The sequence below is a fragment of the Pteropus medius genome, unplaced genomic scaffold (assembly GCF_902729225.1).
Source record: "Pteropus medius unplaced genomic scaffold, Ma_sr-lr_union100, whole genome shotgun sequence".
Classification (NCBI taxonomy): Eukaryota; Metazoa; Chordata; class Mammalia; order Chiroptera; family Pteropodidae; genus Pteropus; species Pteropus medius.
This window is the reverse complement of record NW_024349803.1, coordinates 17762766-17778408: the sequence shown is the minus strand read 5'-3', so window position 1 is coordinate 17778408 and position 15643 is coordinate 17762766. Positions and strand designations below refer to the sequence as shown.

Sequence of the window (15643 nt, the reverse complement as noted above, 5' to 3'; positions counted from 1 at the left end):
AGGAGCCTCCCAGCCCAGCATGGCTCTCCGCACTCAGGGTTCAGACCACAGGTCAGGACCATTTAATCAGAAGCTAACAGGCTTTTCTTTTCCATATACAGAGTTGGGCAAATGACAGTGTGTTGTAGCTCGGACCGTGAGGCTCTGTCAGAGACCAATCTTCGGTCAGGAGACCGCCACGGCCAGTACTGCTCAGGCACAGAGAGGGACTCGGGAGCGGGGGGCGGGGGTTGAGCGTCTCATCAGAGAAAGTTTCAAATAGTTAGCAACGGTTCTCCAGAGTTTTAAAAATTGTCATATTGAGACGCAAATCTTAAGTGTCCAGCTTGATAAATTTTCCATATGTAGATACATATATACGTACACAGATATACTCGTATATCATTCCAGTGCCCTAGACTTCCTCTTACTCCTTCCTGGTTCATACCTGTCCCACAGAGGTTCACTTATGCAAGCATACACTGGTTTTGTCTTCTTGAACTCGACGTAAACGGAATTGTACAGCATGTAGGTTTTCGTGTGTGGATTCTTGTTTAACCATCTCCCTGCTAACTTTTCATCAGAAGAATTTGAACAATTATTTCATCTCTGGTGGCAACCGAAGGACTTTATGGCTGGAACACTAAAGAAATTGAAAATTCAGTAACTTCTACACATTTAGCAGGTAGGCCACCGTTCTGTGAATGTCCCTGAGCATATATACAGCTGGGTTTTCTCATCTGCCCCTTTGACTTTCCCCATCAGTCCCTGTGATCCTCAGTGACTTTCATGGTCGTCACGATACACTCTTTAAGGTCTGACAAAATTAATCTTTTTAACGTTTCATAAAATATTACTGTGATTTAAATGGGCCCTGTGGCATTTTAGCCTAAGATCATGAATAATTTACAATGGTCATAAATCGATTTATATTGTTTAATTCTTGCGTTCAAAGTCTGTCATTGTGCAGCTTTCTCTAACTCTCTGGGGTCCTCTTTGAAATCATCCCTCCACCCAGCATGGCTCAATTCGATCTGGAGTTAAAGTCCATGTCTTGGGTTGGCAAGAAGCTTTCAGATGGCCACAGTCCCAGAGGGATTTATACACAGATGTGTCCGTTTTTGTTCCAGACTGTGGCCAGACGGGGCCGCAGCCTAGTTGTGGGTCTCTAACATACATCTCTCATATGGTGTGTGTCTGTGGTCATAGAAAGGAAGATACTACAGAAGGGTTTGGGTGGTTCTGTGCAAACCCTTTGCCACTTCAGAAAAATAATTCACAAGCCCTACAGATAGTTGATCACCAGTGTCCCCCGTGGGGGATTGTTCAGTTACTTTAAACAATAAAGAATTTGCATCATTGCACATAAATTTCTTTCCTAAGGAGTTTGGGGATTGAGAGTATGGAGTGAATGGCTGGACACAACACTCCCCTATTTTGATGAGCTGTTCCAACGAGTCAGGTTGACTAGGAGTGCACAGAGGTTTCTTCTAACATTGCTCTTTGAACTTTATTTTTCTGTCTTCTATGATCGCTCTAAGCACTATGGAAAAAATAGTAAAGGATTTTAAAGGGAACTATGGGTCTCTCAGCCCCACTAAAGGGGAAGGAAATTGATAGATAGGGCTTTGGGGAATTCTCACTGGCAGCGGCCTGGAGAAGTGCCAAGGCTTCTGAAGGATGCTTTTCTGCCAAGACCTGGCACTAGCCCTTTACACCCAGTGCTTTGTTCTAGAATCTTGGCTGTTTTTCTTTTGCCAACAATGCATGCTTCCTGCGCCCATGCCCTCTAGGCAAATCTCACAAAGCTGCGGAGCCATCAACAGCCAAACCTTTCTCAGGCCCCTGCACTGAGACACTGCCCCAAAAATACACAAAAGAAGAAACCATGCCCCAAACATTTAGAATTCCAGGGAACTTTAAGTTTAAATTCAAACTACACTTTCAGATTATTTTGACATGGAGGAGGATTTGTATTAATGCAGTTTGCCCATTTAACCATTTCAAACAGACATCTGTCCCTTTGGATGTCCTGGAGATCCCCTGGAGAGCCTGCTGCTGGGAAATGTTTTATTTCATCCTGATTGACTTCGTTGGCGAGAACAAACCATTTTCAAAAAACTTCCTGGCTATGTGTGGAATTCCTTGGGCAGGGCCTGCTCTGCTGAAGAGTCGTTTATCATGTGCTGGGCTCCAGGGTCAGACAGCTCAGGCACAAAGCCTGGCCCTGCCTCTTATTAATCATTTATGCCTGGACCAGTTACTTAGCCTCTCTGAGCCTCAGTGTCTTCATCTGTAAAATGGTGATTAATATTAGGACCTACTCTACAGGGTGGGTGGTCACAGAGATTTGTAAATACTTATCGAATGCAAGCACAATGTCTGCACATATGAAGCACTCGCTGAGTGTTCATCATAGTTATTCTGTATGCAGGCCTGGTGTCTAGATTCCCAAGGCGCCTCATCCAAGAGAGACTGATGAGTTTCTGCAACATCACCTTGGGTGGTGGTCCTCTTTTATGTGGATGTGGGAGATGAACTATTTCCAGATAGGCAGACGGGTAGACCTCCTGCTACTGGTGAGACGTTCACTTCTGTTTACCAGTCTGTGAACAGAGCTGGCCAAGTCAATGCCAAATGGATTTAAGGTGGATTAAACCAATTTGTCTCTCCACTGCCTGCAGGCCTCACTGTCCCAGGTCCGCGAGATTGGTAAAACTCCAAGGCTGGTGGTGCCATAGTCTGGCACCCCTTCCCCACAGCGGGTCCCATTAAATGGGTTATGCTGGTGATGCCACCCGGCCCCTGGCGTCAGCCAGCAACTCCACGCACTTCGTAGGAGAGGCAGCACTCCCTCCCTTTCTGCTGGTTGACTTGACCAGCCTCAGCCGCTTCCATGAGGGCAGCTCAGTGTGGTACCCCAGGGCCATGGAGAGGGCAGGGGTGTGGAGGTCGGGCCAGAATGTCCCAGCTGCCTCCTGAACTCAACAAATGGGAAGTGAAGTCACCTCTCTGAGCCTCAGAGAGATGATGCTGGAGTCACATGAGTCAGCACATCTTGAAGGCACTTCACAGCCAGTGAGCAGAGCAGGGCCAGGCCAGGCCAGGGCAGGGCAGGGAAAGTATGCAAAATATAAGGAGGCACCCAAACTTGCACAACGCTGCGAGAAGTGCCTCCTTAAAGTTCGCCTTTAGGCACCTTACCTGCCTCACTTCACCCCAGCCCAGCCAGCCAGGCCTCTGGGATTTAGACTGAGATCCAATTGCTCACTTAACACCCTTCACCGATGCCCCATCACTAGTATTAGGAGTTGTACTATGCTATAATTCATCATCTCAACAATAATAACAGCTAACATTGATTGATACCTGGCACCGCTCACTGTATAAGTATTAACTCATTTAGTCTTTACAGCAGCTTCATTATTGTTCCCATTTGCAGATGAAGGAATTAAGGCACGGAGACGTTAAGGAATTTGCCCGCGGGGACATACAGAGCTGGTATGTGGTAGAGCCAGGACTCAAATTCAAGAATCCAAGCCGATAACCACGACACGAAGCTGCTAACATATGCTGGTCCCAGTGGGTGAAGCCCAAACTGCATGACCAACAACCAAGCCCCTTCCCAGTCTGGCCCCTGCCCCTGTCTCCAGCCTCCTCCACCCACATTTTCCTTGCCCTCTGGCCAAAACAAACTCCCTGGAGTGGCTCCAAAGAAACTGTGTTCTTCATACCTCTGTGTCCTTGCACCTGCTGTCCCCACCTCCTATCCCTCCTGACACCCGTTTCACTCTCGCTGTCTGGCAAACTCCTATTCATTTTCCAAGACCCATCTTAAGTCATGCCTCCTCTGTGAAGCCCTCCTTGACCACTCCCCACTGGGTGTTAATAGCTGACCCTCAGTGTCTTCAGAGAACCTTGACCTTCCTTGGCGCCTTCAAGTTGCTGACTGTCAGATAGCGTTTGGTGGGACAGACAGGCAATTGGACCTGCAGGGAATAAAGAAGGAGGAGTCATGTACATGGTTTGAGTGTTTCCACCTGGTGGACGTGAGGTGGAAGGGTGAATTGCAGTCTCTTCTGCTGGTGTCACTTGCTTGTGCTCCCAACGTGTTCGCATCCCATGCTCTCAGGGAATATCCACGATTTATTTATTTAATCTGGTGCTCAACCCAAGAAACAGGGATCTGCTCCACGGATGAGCAAACCCAGCCACAGCTGGTGGAGTTGTTGAGAGAGGGATGTTGGTGTGCAGTGTGGCGTCTTCCTAAGAGATGACGGCCATGCTGGCCAAAGTGATTTTCCCCCTATAGGCTTGCTTTGGAATTTGACTCCCATGTAGACTGTGACCGATCAGCGAGGCTGACTCGCGATTACACTACTTGGCTCCTGCGTCCGTTTAGTGCTCAGCCTCCTGGGCACGACTCCAGGGCACCATTTGTCTTAAAATGGATCTCTCTCTCTCTCTCGGTGCCCAGGCTGTGCCCAGAGCCTGGCCGGAAGCTGCTCAGTTCACCATCATTGGACAGAGAGAGTGAATGACAGCTGAGCCCACCAGAAACCCCCACCCAGGCAGCTGGTTTGGCCCCACCTAAGAAATTTTAAATCACATATTTTAGTCTTTTGAACTGTGTTTGACAAATCTGGGAGCAAGTAACATCCCCGGTGTTTATCTGGTGGAATCCTGTCTTTTGTTTGTTTCTCTTGCAAGGAAGTAGGATGGATGGGAGAAGTAACAGGGGTGTTCGTATAATATCCTGTGCTCTGATGATTAATGAACGGTGATGAAAACAATTGGAAATTCCCACCCAAAAAGCTGCTGGTGAGGCAGAAACTAGCAAAGGTGTCCTAATAAGGAGAGGTCGGGAGGCAGGAGAGTGAAAAGAGCTGTGACTCATGGGCCCAAGTGTGGGGCCTGCAAGCTTTCCAGAAGGCTCTGGGCCCTGTCCCCGTGAGGGCTGGCTGGGATTTCTTTCAGCCGGTAAGACCTCGAAATCACAACAGAATGTGAAGCTTTGTCTGGGTTTCTGTGAATCCTGGGTAATAGATCTCCCGGAATAGTACACCAATGAAATCCCAAGTTCCTGGGGAGACAGAAGAAAGAGATGTTGAAAGAGAGAATGCCCATGCGTTTTCTCTAAATCACTGTACGCTTATCAAGCACTTAGATGTGCCGGCCCCGCTTAGGGGGGCGGGGGCGGGAGGCCGAGATTTATTCCACAGCGTTGGGATTTCCAGCTTTGAGATATGATTCATGGTGGTGAGTGGGAAAGAGGGAAAACGTGCAAGCAGGATGGTCTCGAACTTCAAGCGTTTGTCATAAAATGAGTTATAAGTTATTATACTCCAACAGTGGGGTTCTTTCTGCTACTTTTATTACAGCGACATGAGTGCCTCTGGAGTGGTAGAATTGGTGGTGGGGGGTGGGAAGGGGTCCAGATTTCAGGTCTGCATGTGGTTGAATCATCTTCTTACTCCCTCCCTCTCTCCCCTTCTAGCTGACATATTTGTCATGGAGGATGAGGGGGGCAGTTGAAAATGACAGCCCTGGGGGTGAGGTGTCCTTGGCGTTGACTCTGGGAAACAGCCCGTTATATAAATTGTCTCCAGCTGCCAAGGTGGGTCAGACGGGGCTTTGGTGTCTGTCGTTAGCTTGATGTTTCCTCTGGGCTGTGAATTGGAAGCCAGGCGGGGACTATGCCACCGAGGTTCTCTGGGCTGCGGGACTGGGCAGTAGGACGTGCTGGGTCGGTCATCTGAAGTCCAAACAAAGCAACGTGGTCAGATGTTAGAAATACACCCCGAGTGAGTCGCTTAACCCTTATGAGGCTTTGTATTCTTTGTTTGCAAAAAGAATTTGGGTGAAAATCTGGGTTATTTAGATCCAGAATTTAAAAAGATAAGTAACAGAGGTACCATTAGTGATTCATGAAGGAAGGATCAGCATATGCACATTCAATAATTATATTTGAGACAGCTGGCTTTCCATGGGGAGGGGAGTGGATTCCTACACCATAGACTAAAAAAAAGTGTTCCCAATACAGATTCCAGATCCTATGATGGGCCTATTGGTATGTGACACTATCATTTTTAAAGCCCACCAGACTTCAGACTTCGAAATCCCCAGTCTAGACTATTAACCCTCTGGGACAAGGACTCTGCCTGTTTTTGTCATTAAATCATATGCACTGAGTATGGTCCCTAGAACATATTACAAACCCAAAAAGTGTTTGTTAAATGAATACGTGATGTAAAGTTTCTAAAAGAAAAAAAAAATTTTTTTTTTCCAAAAGCGATTGTACATTTTTCTTTGGCATTCATTAACAATAGAACATATTGTCATAGCTCCCAACTTATTTGGGAAACTGACCTGCCTAAAAGCAGGAGGGAAGAACTGAATGGAGAGATGGCAGCGAGATTAGCCTCGTTCTTCTCAAAACATAATTTAAAAATATTTCCCATACCTCGAGAGAAACTAGGCCAACCCCAAAACATTATTAAGCCATATTTTAACTGTAGGCATGATTATTCTTTTTTTTTTTTCATTTATTAAGTCCCTACTCTGTGTAGAAACACAATCTTTCTAACACAAGTTTTTGTTTCTCTTTTTTGTTTATTAAGGCATAACTTATATGCAGCCAACATCAACGATTTTAAGTATCCAGTTTGCTGAATGGTGGTGTCTGTGTACAAGGTGTGATCACTGCCATGGTCAAGATCTAGAAAGGTTCTCTCATCCCAAAGTATCTCCTTCAGCCTCAGGCACCTGCCGATCTGCTTTGTGTCTATCCCTTCATTAAACTAATAATAATCATAATCGTAGAGTCAGGAATTTTAAAACGATGCATTGGCCAAAGGATGTAAAAGCAGACAAGGGAAAAATGCAAGCGAGAAAGAAATTGGGCTGCAGGCTGGGCTGTAGACCTGAGACTTCACTGGATACGAAATTAGTCCCACTGGTGACCCAGGGCTGGAGGCCACAGAAAAGCGTCCTGCCTGAGCCTTCAGAGACGGATGCTCCAAGAATTTTGTACAAATAACATGATAAGCCGTGTTTATGATCACAGAAGAAGAATGTGAGAGTTGACACATACCCCTTTGTCATAAATCTGACGACCGGGTTTCTAAACGCGGGTCTAGATTCATTTTTAATCCGATGTCTTAAAGAACCCCTGGACCTTCCGATCTATCTCCGAAGATTCGAAATGGCTACACTGCCTGAAGATGAAGCATCCGAGTAAATAAACTTCCGTCCCAGAGGATGCTTTCTCTCTCTGAGGCTATTAACCAGAGTCCCTGGTTCCCGCCCAGATTTATTAGCTCAAACTGCAATACAAGAATGGTGATATGTCTATAAGAAACGAAATGCAGCAAAGACAAGGACGTTTTCTATGGAGCTCTTGGGAGGCTTATAACTCCTGCCTCCATGGGGACACCAGGCACCGTCTGGGTCCTGAGGCTTCCACTGGAAAAGGCAAGTAACTGCCACCTTCCTGTAGGAAGTGCTCGCGTTCTGATCGTGGGAAGCGAGAACAAATGCAAAAATAATGGCGCCCTGAGTCACAGACTAGAGCAGGGACGGACATACAGGAGGTTCAGGATGACACGGTCGGGGCGGAAGGAGCACTTTGGGTGGCTGGTCAGGGAAGGACGCTCTGAGGAGATGACCTTTAAACTGAGACTGCAATGACAGAAGGGACCCAGCTCTTGCTAGAGAAAGAGCATTTTAGGAATCAGGACCGGCACATGCAAAGGCCCTGAGGTGGGAAAGGGGTGGGTGCATTCAACAAAGAAGGCAAAGGTGACCGAGTACAGGAGCCAAGGCAGAGAGCGAGACAAGCTGAAGCTGGAGAGATGAGACGTTTTGCTCCAAAAATGCAAACCGAAGCCATTTTGGAAACAAAGTCACCAAGGCCGCTGTGCTGGTGCCCTGGCACTCAGGAACGTGTCACTGCTGGGCAGTAGCTGGCAATGCTTACTGTTGCAAAGCGACTTCTTACTTACTCGGGTACCGATCATAGCCGCTGAGCTGGCTGGGGATTGAGAGTTCTTCTAGCCCAACCCCCTCATTTTACGAATGCAGGAACAGGGTCCAAAGAGGGTAAAGTTCTTACCTGATAAACTGGGGTAAATATTTGTAGTTCACGATCGCAGGTTAAGGGTTCGATTTCCACATTCCTTACACAGAGCTGCTGGCCGGCAGCACTGGAGCAGAGCGAGCGAAGGGGGGAGGTACAGGAAGAGGCTGCCAAAATTTCAAACATTTGATCACGCACAGCTGCTGGGCTCTGGGAACCCAAGGTATGGGAGGAGAAATGCCGACGCCTCTCGTGCCAGAAGTTCTGGTAAAGTTAAAGCACATGGCTGACCCACACCTGGAAAAAACTCAAACGTCACTCAACAGGTGCATGGGTAAATAAACCGTGGTCTATCCAGACTACGAAATACTACTCAGCGATAAAAAGCAACGAACTACTGACCATGTGATCGTGTGAATGAAGTTCACCAACACGCTGAGCAGAGAAGCCAGCTACAAAAAAGAGAATATTCTGTAAGATTCTGTTTATGTAAAAATCCAGATGAGGCAAAACTAACTGATCATTTTCTGGGACTGGTGTGAAGGTTGACTGCAAGGGAACTTTTGGGGGTGATGAAAATGTCATTAGATCTTGATCGTTGTGATGGTCGTGTGTATAGATTTGTCAGGACTCTTAAAGTGAGGAGGTCCTTTTTTTTTAATTTTCATTTTTCAATTAGAGTTGACATTCAATATTATTTTATATTAGTCTCAGGAGTGGGTCCTTCTTAACGTATATAAATTATATCAATAAAGTTGATTAAAAACAAACATTTTTTAAAGGGTGAAGGGAAAGCACAGCTGGAAAACAAACAAAAAAAACCTCTCTGTTGGATTGTTGTTCGTTGGCAAAACGCCTACTGTGCACCTTCGAGGCTCACGTTCCTTTGCAGGCACTGACCTCTTTGCTCCTGAATGCGGTGGGACAGAGGCGCCAACTGCAGCCCTGTGGGTCTCTGTGACCCCTGGGTTCCTTCCACCTGCAGATGACCGTCCCTCCATCCACTGCTCCTAAGCCATCAACTGCCCAGAGACCCACGATCAGGACCCGAATCAGGGAAGGGGCGGTGGCCGCCGAGGAGAAAGGTGGCTCTTCCTTTTTAGTGGAAGACTTAGAAATCGATAAAACAGAGGGAACGGGAAGGAGATTGGGCTTGCTCATAAATCAGGGCCCCATCCTGACGGGTGTGCACACTTCTGTGCAATAGCCAATCCCCATCTCCCTGGCATGGTCTTGTCTGTCTGTTCAGGTTAATACCCCAGTCTGAGGTATTAGCATGATTTTGCTCTAACTTTCCAAGTTCGTTGACACAATATGTTTATATCTAACTTCTGCAAAGGTTTTCCTAGCCTCTGTTACTATATGCACGTGTATGTAGGTATGTGTTTATGTATGTATGATGTATGTTGTATTGGACATATGAAGCGCCCAAGGCAGGAGACAGCAGCCTTTTGCAGATAATCATGTCCCTTCGCAGACAGACGGTTCCCTTTGTGGACTTTTGTACTGAGAAGTGGTGTGGCAGTTCCTCTGATTGCTGTTTAACGTCACACAGATAGGGTATCTGAAAACATACTGCTCAAGACATCTAGGATGTGGTATAGTGTTTTTAATTTTTAGCAAAATTAATAAGCCAAACAAGAGACACATGTCAGTGCCCAGCCCACAATGGCCTGGTTCTCTCCCGTTGGAGGGACAACACACTGTCATTTTACATCATCCCCCTTCCCGGACCAGGAGGCAAGGAACAAAGTTGTCAAAGAGGGCATTCTCCCTGGACCGACTGAGGGGAAGACGGCAGGTTTGCAGACCTGAGCCATCCTGCTCACTCCACTTTCCTTCCTTCCTTCAGAAGCTTCTGAGATTGCTCTGCCACCTGGAAGCGGCATTACAGTTCTCATAAAGCCCGGGACCCCAACTCTGCCAGTGAAGCCCTGTTACATCATCTTTTCTAAAAAACCTACGACCATGTTGTTCATCAAATCTGGAGAAAGAAAGGCCTTTTCCTTTAGCTGCCAGAATCCGGAGAATCACTTCGTCGTTGAGATCCAGAAGAACATCGGTAAGTGTGCACTCCTGGACTGGCCCCTCTGCCTCTCTTTCTCATGCTAAGCCAGCCTCTGTCACTAGGAAGATAAGATCTATTTCGAAACTCTGACTTTATTCAGCTTTTACTTGGCAGGTCACGGTTCTAAGTGCTTTATATGGGTTAAGTTGTTTATTCTTCAATTCAGCCCTACGAGAGGTTCACAGAGACAGTAACTGGCCTAAGGTGACTCTGTGGATAAGTGGCAGCAAGACCAGAACTCAAGTTCTCTGGCTCCAGAGTCTTGGCCTGTAACCACTAAGCCACACTGTCTCTGAGCAGAGCAGCTGATCTTCAGGTCTGCGATGGGTAAAGACATCTGTCAAAGGAGTTGGAGGACGAAAGAAATCGAAAGTTGAGGAGACAAGAGTGGAGAAATGGGTCCACAAAGCACAAATGGAGAAAACAGCAGCTTTGGAGGCTGAGGGAGCTGGGTTTGGCTTCAGGCTCCAAGGCTACATACTAATCATGTGACCTGATCATGTGACAGACATCCTATAAGTTACTTAACTCCTTTGCGACTTAGTTTTCTAGTCTATTAAATAAAAGTCATTGTACCAACCAATAGGTTGTTATGAAGATAAAATAAAATAATGGATTGGGAGTGTATAACATATAAGAATTCAACAAACTGTAGCTATTAGTATTATTATTCAAAACTTGAGCTTGGGGTAGGAGATTGACGTAAGAAATAATCAGGCAGAAGAAAAAATGTATAATTTCCTAATCATTTTAAGGTGGGTATGTCATCTGGGAACTAATAGGCACGGTAGCAACCATGAGAACAATATTTGCGTTCTAATTAAAGCCATACTCAGAAAATTGCTTTGTATTTAATGGAAAATAAATGAATCGGGCAACAGATCATGAAGGAAGAAAAGGGATAAAATAAGCCTTAGGAAGAAGGAATTCAGAAAAATAAAAGGAGAACTTAAAGTACTTAAAAGAAGTTTTAAAACTACATTTGATAACTAAAACCAAGCCTTGGTTCTCTACAGAGACCAATCACATAGACAAATCCCTGGCTGGTCTCCTGGAAAAAAGCAGAAAATACAAATACACAGCATCGGAAGTATAAATGTGGATTTAATGACATATACAAAGGCGATTTCTGAAATTGTTAGAGACTGTACCACGTGATATTCAATGTAAGAATCTGAGAGACATGGATGATTTTCAGGGAAAACTTAATGGATTAGATTGACTCATATAGACAGGTAGGAAACCTGAATAAATAAATAACCGGGGAGGAGATTGGGAGATGTCCAAGATGGAGGAGAGCAGGGTTCGAGTTAGTTAGAGATGGTTTCATAGAGGATCCTATAAAACTTCAAGGAACAGATAATTTCTGTGATATTTACACCGTTCTAGAGGCGGGTTGGCAGGCTCTCTCTATAAAAGGCCAGATGTGAGCCAGATGGTTTCTGTCACAGCTACTCAGCTGTGCTATTACAGCATGAAATCAGCCATAGATAATGGGTAAACAAATAGGCAATGAATATTCCAGTGAAATTTTATTTACAATAACAGGTGTTTGGCTGGACCGGCTTCATGAGCTGTAGTTTGCCCACCCTCATTCTGAGCATAGAAAGAGAAATTTCACAGTTCATTTTATAAGGCTTCTACAAACCCGACATCAAAATCGAAAGCATAAAAAAAAAAATCTCTTATGATTAAACATGCAAAAAAAATCATAAATAAAATATGTGTATCAAATCTAAAAAAATGCATTGAAAGAATAATGTAACCAGAGCGGAGAGGGTTCACTGGAAGACTGTGAGATAGCTCATCATTAGCAAATCAGTCAACGTAATGCTTTGCATCGTTAGATGAAAGAAAGAATTACATATAATCATCTTAGATAATTTTACATGTTTTAAATAAAAACTCTTAGTAAACCACAAAGAGAAGGATGTTTTCTTAATCCTATACAGTGTCTCTATCAAAAACCAAGCAAATATCATATTCAACAGGCAGAGGAAGAAACACTGCCAATAACACAAGGAAAACATAAAAATTCCCACTATGCATACTACTGGTCACCATTATTCAGAAGTTCTCATTAAATTTTTAGGGATCATCTTAATAAATACGTAGAATGAAGCAAAATATAAAATTCTACTGAAAGGCAAAAGAGAAAATGTAGGTAAATGGAGAGGCTTACTGTGTTCCTTGATGAAAACCTTGGTTCTTTTTGATTGTCAATTCTGCCCTATATTAATTTATCAGTTTAAGTCGATTACAGTTAACATCTCAGCGAAGCTTTTACGGAGCTGAGGAGAATATCGATATACTTAAGAATCCAGTGGAATGATGTGTTGCTATTTGAAAAATGAAGGCGATCTGTGTGTCTGACATGGAAAGATGCGCCGGGTAGTTCTGTTCCGTGGAAAACAATGCAGCTTATAGGAGGGGGCACAGTTCAGTCCCACTTTATTAACTACACACACAGGCACATGTGATCACGCAGAGCCCAAAGGCTGGAGGGGTAAACACCAAAACTCGAACGTTATATTATTTCTACAGTGGATGGGAGAAGGGAACAGGCGACATTCATTTTCTATTTCCCGTTCTTCCATACTGTCATTTTTTTTTACAAGCATGCATTCCTCGATAGTCAGTGAAACCAATAAAGTGACTGCCATTTTGAAAAAGGGGAAAGGGTGACACATCTCATCTCGCAGGTGTCTGAATGCATCGCTCTTTCAGTCCTAGGATGTGACACACAATTTTCTACATGGGAAAAACCCATGCTCACTGTTTTTGAAAATGATATGAAGATATTAATTTCTACACTTGATCTTAGCCAAAAGGTCGAGAAGCGATTAATTTCTAAAATAATTCCTGTAGATACTGGACTGCAGTCCAGTGGTCTGCCTGTCCCTCATTTTTATTTTTATTTATTTATTTATTTATTATTTATTTTATGCCTACATCACCTGGTCTTCCTAGGTGGGCTCCCATCCAAGTAACTAACCAGGCCCGACCCTGCTTAGCTTCTGAGATCACACGGGATCGGGCTTGTTCAGGGTGGCATGGCTGTAGACTTTGGTGTTTTTAAAACCTCCGAATAAGCATTCTGAAAGTTTCGGATGAAGTTGGACATCTCCGTTGTTACCCTTTATTGAAGAGTCCCATTAAAGTTAATGAAAGTGGAAACCTGTGCTGGCATCATCCGTGCCGTGAACCACTTCCGAAATGACACTTCTCCATCCCCGCATGGGAACCGTCTTAGTTATTTAATATTGAGGCGCTAGACGGGAAGCAGAAGAACTTGGAGGCGTGCTAGTCATTGTGACTACTCTTCTCTCTGTCCATCCTCCCAACCAAAGCTCTTGGCAACCGATTAAGAGATGCTTTCACAGCCTGACTCTCTCAGTGGCACATGGCTGGTTGGTAGAGCTGTGGCTGGGCGATGGAGCTTGGTATGAAATTAAATCAGACTCCCTCAGGTGGCCCAGGAAAGTGTGTTTTTTAAACATCCTCCACGTGAGTCTGGTGTCAAACCAGGGCTGAACCGCTGTTTTAACAGGGTTAAGTGATACCGCTTGAGCACGGGACCCAACAGGAACGACTCCACGTGGCGCTGGGCACACTGAAGGTGTAGGGGGAAGGTTACGAGGCCAGCTTTTGAAGGAAAGAGTTAGCTCGATATCAACGATGAAGTTTCCGTGAGCTTCTAAAAATAGGTGCTGCCTTTACTGACACACAAAGTCTAATTTTAGCCACATTCGTCACCTTGTTATCTGGCCCTGTTTTATGGGTTAGGTGGCACAGTAGGTTAGCAAGAACGCAAGTTGACTAGACGCAGCCTGGGCTTTTGTCCCAGGATTATGTGCTCTGCAAGTGCCACGCTCGTCCCCTGGACTCCAGGGCTGCTTTGCAAACAATGAGAGGCTTGGTGTGCATGACCTCAGAGGTCCTGGGCAGCTCTGAAAATCTCCCATAATTCCATTTCGAGCTGGCAGTACTTTCAGATACCCCACTGGAGCAGCAATAAAGATTCACAGATTATTACTACAGTGGCCAGAGTCCACGCCGTGCTGAAGACAACAAAACCTTTACTGTTAGTCGCTTGCTTTCCTCCTATTTCCTCCCCCAACAGCAGCGTTTCTCCCTTTGTTTTAAGAGCCTTAGGAAACAAAGTACATCAAACGATGTCATTAGTTGTTAGCCTTTAAAAAAATTCCACTGCCAAGTTAATAAAATATGAGCAGGAAGAGAACTGTGCCTCCAGGTTCCAGCCACTCGAGGCCTTTCTCATTCTGAGTGTACTCAGTACGCTGATGAGTCATTGATGGAGAAACCAGTTTTAAAAGGTGGAGCTTCATCTTTGGCTCCGGGCCCTAAAAGCTGTGCAACCATGACTGTCTCGGAATAGAGGAAATGGGGCATCCCAGAGCACAGGCTCCATTGCGAAGGGCCCTCCTCTGACTTCCTGGAAGGCCCGGGCGAGAGAACACAGTAGTTACAAGGTGTTCAGGGTCTGGTTCCCTAGAGGCAGATGCTGAATGGGGATCTTCGTTTAAATCGTTGGTCACGAGAGTACCCACAGAAGCACCCTAGGAAGAAGTGAGGAATGCAGGAGAGAGCAAGGGAAGAAGTAAGCAAAGACGGGGTTTTAGCTGAAGTGTAGCCTCAGACTAATGCTGGCCTGTGAGTAGCTTTGCCAGGCTGTATCACGTGAAGCCAGGAAGTCAGGTGTTTTCACTTCTGTGCTGGGCAGTGTTGGCCGTGGGCTCTACTCCCTGTCGGCACGGCTTTTACAGCTCCCCCAGCCGAGGCACTTCCCCAGAGATACGTGTACTCATCTGAGGGTCTCCTAAGGGGCGAGGGGGAGCAGCTAGTGGCCTGGGAGCGTGTGTGACCAAGATGATTTTGTGACTGTTTCAGACTGCATGTCGGGCCCGTGTCCTTTTGGGGAGGTCCATCTGCAGCCCCCAGCATCGATGTTGCCCACCCTCAACAGAACTTTCACCTGGGACGTCCAAGCTCACAAGAGCATTGGTCTGGAGCTACAGTTCTCCACGCCTCGCCTGAGGCAGATCGGGCCTGGGGACAGTTGCCCGGACGGAGTCACTCACTCCATCAGCGGCCGCATCGATGCCACCGCAGTCAGGATCGGAACCTTTTGCAGCAACGGCACCGTGTCCCGGATCAAGATGCAAGGGGGCGTGCAGATGGCCTTACACCTGCCGTGGTTCCACAACCGGAACATCTCTGGCTTCAGTATCGCGAACCGGTCGTCCATAAAACGTGAGCACACACTCCCTCCCCGCTGTTTGCTGAGGATGAAACGTACCGAATCACTGCTGTTCGGGGTTAGAAAGGGTCAGGTGTCAGCAGTTTTGTATCATTCAACTTGAATACCTTACAGCAGCGGTCCCCATCCTTTTTGGCACCGGGGACCGGTGCTCCTATGAGAATCTAATGTCTGGTGATCTGAGGGGGAGCTGAGGCGGTGATGCTGGCGCTGGGAGCAGCTGCGAATACAGATGAAG

The 15643-nt window shown here is 45.9% G+C and overlaps 1 protein-coding gene and 2 pseudogenes across 6 annotated transcripts in view; 1 reads left to right on the top strand and 2 right to left on the bottom strand.

Moving 5' to 3' along the window:
* Positions 1-15643, top strand: part of CDCP1 (CUB domain containing protein 1) — a 44576-nt gene that overhangs the window by 14538 nt on the left and 14395 nt on the right. For 3 of the 6 annotated variants that reach the window (XM_039837527.1, XM_039837525.1, XM_039837529.1), the window contains exons 2-3: positions 9909-10118; positions 15036-15398. In XM_039837527.1, coding sequence (XP_039693461.1) covers positions 9909-10118; positions 15036-15398 — 573 coding nt within the window. Of the gene's footprint in view, positions 1-4644; positions 4960-9908; positions 10119-14454; positions 14746-15035; positions 15399-15643 lie in introns of those variants that run through there. The other 3 variants (XM_039837526.1, XM_039837524.1, XM_039837528.1) reach the window with 3 other exon arrangements.
* LOC120582667 (uncharacterized) lies at positions 12815-12968 on the bottom strand (annotated as a pseudogene).
* Positions 13070-13189, bottom strand: LOC120582530 (uncharacterized; annotated as a pseudogene).